The sequence below is a fragment of the Hibiscus syriacus genome, unplaced genomic scaffold, assembly GCF_006381635.1.
Source record: "Hibiscus syriacus cultivar Baekdansim isolate YM2019G1 unplaced genomic scaffold, ASM638163v2 tig00110819_pilon, whole genome shotgun sequence".
Classification (NCBI taxonomy): Eukaryota; Viridiplantae; Streptophyta; class Magnoliopsida; order Malvales; family Malvaceae; genus Hibiscus; species Hibiscus syriacus.
Window position 1 is genome coordinate 2,376,295 of NW_024062875.1, and position 3,063 is coordinate 2,379,357.

Sequence of the window (3,063 nt, forward strand, 5' to 3'; positions counted from 1 at the left end):
AAACTAGTGGGGTATTTATATGAAAAAGTGTGGAATGTTGAGTTTGGAAGTCGATCCGTGTGATATGTGTGATGATGAATTAAAGCCGTCGATGAGATCAAATGGAGGGATGAGATGAGAAGATAAGAATCTTCGCGGATAGGTGTTGTGGTAAAAATTAGAAGTTAATTTCAACCACATTATTTTTCGAGAAAATAATTTCAGTGACCGAAAATGTCTTATAATATACGATTTTAATCAACTTTTTTTGAATTTACCAAAATGACCAACAAAATCGCAACGCGAACTCTAATTTTTCAACTCAGTTTTCAAATTCGCAACGCGAATATCCAGATTCGTAACGCGATTTTGAAAAATGTATTCTGATAATTAAAATGTATTGCGATAGTTAAAATGTATTGCGAGAGTTTGAAAAACGTGTTGTTGCGATAGTGAAAAAGTGTTGCGATAGTGAAAAATCCAAAATAAGTTTATATTTTAACTATTCCAAATTCACGTGGAGTTTGAAACAATAAAGAATGTGTTGCGATAGTGTAAAAGATTCATAAGTGTTGGCAATGCTCAATCCCACATAGTATTAGAAACACTATTGGGAATGGGTATTTAAGGCTTGGATTTCCTACTTCCTTGTTGAGTGGAAGAGAACAAGGGGGACTCTCGCGCGTCGCCGCCGCCGTCCCGTCTCGAGTCGTGGTCGTGGTCGTTTGGGTAATTTGAGACATTAAGGAAAAAAAATATTTTAGGGGAGGCTGTTACTATTTTTAGTAATTTGGGTAATCGTTTGGACGATTGTGGTATGAGGCGGATTTGGGCTGAGCTCAGGGTCAAGGAAGCGAATTGGTTTGGTTCCTGATGCACGTTTCGAGACATGCTATCTCTGTGAGAATGGCGCTACTTAACATATTGTCTACTCGTGATAGACTCCTATGCATGGAGATATATGTGGTTGGGGGTGTCTTTTGCAATAGTGCTTATGAGTCTTGTGCTCATGCGTTCTTTGACTGCCTTTTTTCGGTTTTTGTTTGGGAGACTTTTTAACTATGTGTAATGTCCATCGTCGGTAACTTGCCTGCCTGAGAACACGAGGTGGTCTGGATGTGTTCTCACGCGCGAGGTAAGTCTGGCTCGACCACTATTTTTAGGCTTGTTTGAAATGCTTTCATTTGCTTTGTGTGGATTGAAAGGAATAGAAGATGTTTTGAAAATGTTGGATTGACTAAATATTGTATAGTGTATTTCATTAAGGAGATTGTGCAAGCTAAGTTTTATGGAGAATTTAGGGATAGATTGAGCCTCCAACTGTGTATTGATTGGGGCGTGGCGAGGTGAACCCTTGGTTTTTGTTAAGTACTCTTGGGATAGTAATATTCTTTGTTTTGGATTTAATATATATATTTTATCTAAAAAAAAGATAAACACTATTAGTGAAATAATTATTAAAAAAATTAGATTTTAAAGTGAACATGTGTCCGCCTTCAATTACATATAGATCTATTACTGATAGGTTTGTCTAACGAATAATTTTTTTATTCTTTTTAAATTATATATATAATTATCATTATAAATACAAATAAAAATAAACCATTATAAGATATAATCAAATTAATAAATAAAATTTTAAACTAAAAAGTTACATATGATAGTATCGAATCTGATACGTTAAAGATTCCAATACTTAATCATTTGGTTCAAACTACATTTCTTAAAGTCCGTAACACAACTTATAAGAAAAAATAATTTAAAGATTAAATCCAAACAATCGTACTAACAATCAAACTATATTAAGATAAAACTCATATATAATAAGACTTGGATCAAAATAAAATTTAAATGAAAAATCTACATATGGAAACCTGAAACTTGAAACAGCTTATGAGAAAACTAATTTAAGTTTAAGCCCATTTATAATTGGGCTGATTCTATTGGCTAAACCCATAAAGAATTGAAGTCCTGGACCACTATCCTGAAGCAAATCCAGCATGTATTTGTTCCACGCTTCAACTGCAATGTCGGTAACTTTCACTGTTCCAAAGTTTCAAACTTGAAACGGTTATTCTCGAAGTTACTAGATATTCCTTTCCTCACTATATATGACCCAGTTTATAGTTGGCCCGTATACCATTAAAATCCGAGAACAGAAAAATTTGTTAAACAACTTTCTTGGCATCCAAACGCTCACTTTCGCTCAAAAATGGCAATGATTACTAACTTGTTCGGCAATCGACGACGCAACAGCCTTTTCGACCCATTTTCGATGGATTTATGGGATCCATTCAAGGAATTCAATTCCGGAACGCTCATATCATTCCCTCAACTTTCCCGAGAAAATTCCGCTTTCGTCAACACCCGTGTGGACTGGAAGGAGACTTCGAACGCACACGTGTTCAAGGCGGACCTTCCGGGGCTGAAGAAAGAGGAAGTGAAGGTGGAGATTGAAGACGATAGGGTGCTTCAAATCAGTGGGGAGAGGCACGTGGAGAAGGAAGACAAGAATGACATGTGGCATCGAGTGGAGAGGAGTAACGGGAATTTCTCTAGAAGGTTTGAGAAGTTATGCTGTGCGGCGTTTAAAAAACGGCGTGATCAGTTAAATAAGTTATCAGTTAAAATTTAGATCGATTATGTTATATCATTTAACTAGAAATATTACCAAGTATAATAACATATTAGGTACCGCTTATATAATGTAATAAGTATCATTTATATAATAAAATAGGTTAATTACTAGAAACATTATTAAGCACAATAATATATTAGGTATCACTTATATAATGTAATAGGTATCACTTATATAATAAAATAGGTTAATTACTAGAAACATTATCAAACACAATAACATATTAGGTAACGCTTATATAATGTAATAGGGAACGCTTATATAATAAAATAGATTAATTACTAGAAACATTATCAAACACAATAACATATTAGATACCACTTATATAATGTAATAGGTAACACTTATATAATAAAATAAGTTAATTACTAGAAACATTATCAAGCACAATCACATATTAGGTAGCGTTTATATAACGTAATAGGTAGCGCTTATATAATAAAATA

The 3,063-nt window shown here is 33.9% G+C and overlaps 1 protein-coding gene across 1 annotated transcript; it reads left to right on the forward strand.

Annotated features, from left to right (window-relative positions):
• Window positions 1-2,122: 2,122 nt before the first annotated feature.
• LOC120142235 (18.5 kDa class I heat shock protein-like) lies at window positions 2,123-2,648 on the forward strand. Its single transcript, XM_039156983.1, has one exon. It carries the CDS (start codon window positions 2,192-2,194, stop codon window positions 2,612-2,614), a length of 423 nt encoding a protein of 140 aa, XP_039012914.1. The 5' UTR covers window positions 2,123-2,191; the 3' UTR covers window positions 2,615-2,648.
• Window positions 2,649-3,063: the final 415 nt, after the last annotated feature.

Bases quoted from the DNA above. Each gene is read 5' to 3' on its own strand.
- LOC120142235 (XM_039156983.1), top strand. From the start codon at position 2,192: ATGGCAATGATTACTAACTTGTTCGGCAATCGACGACGCAACAGCCTT.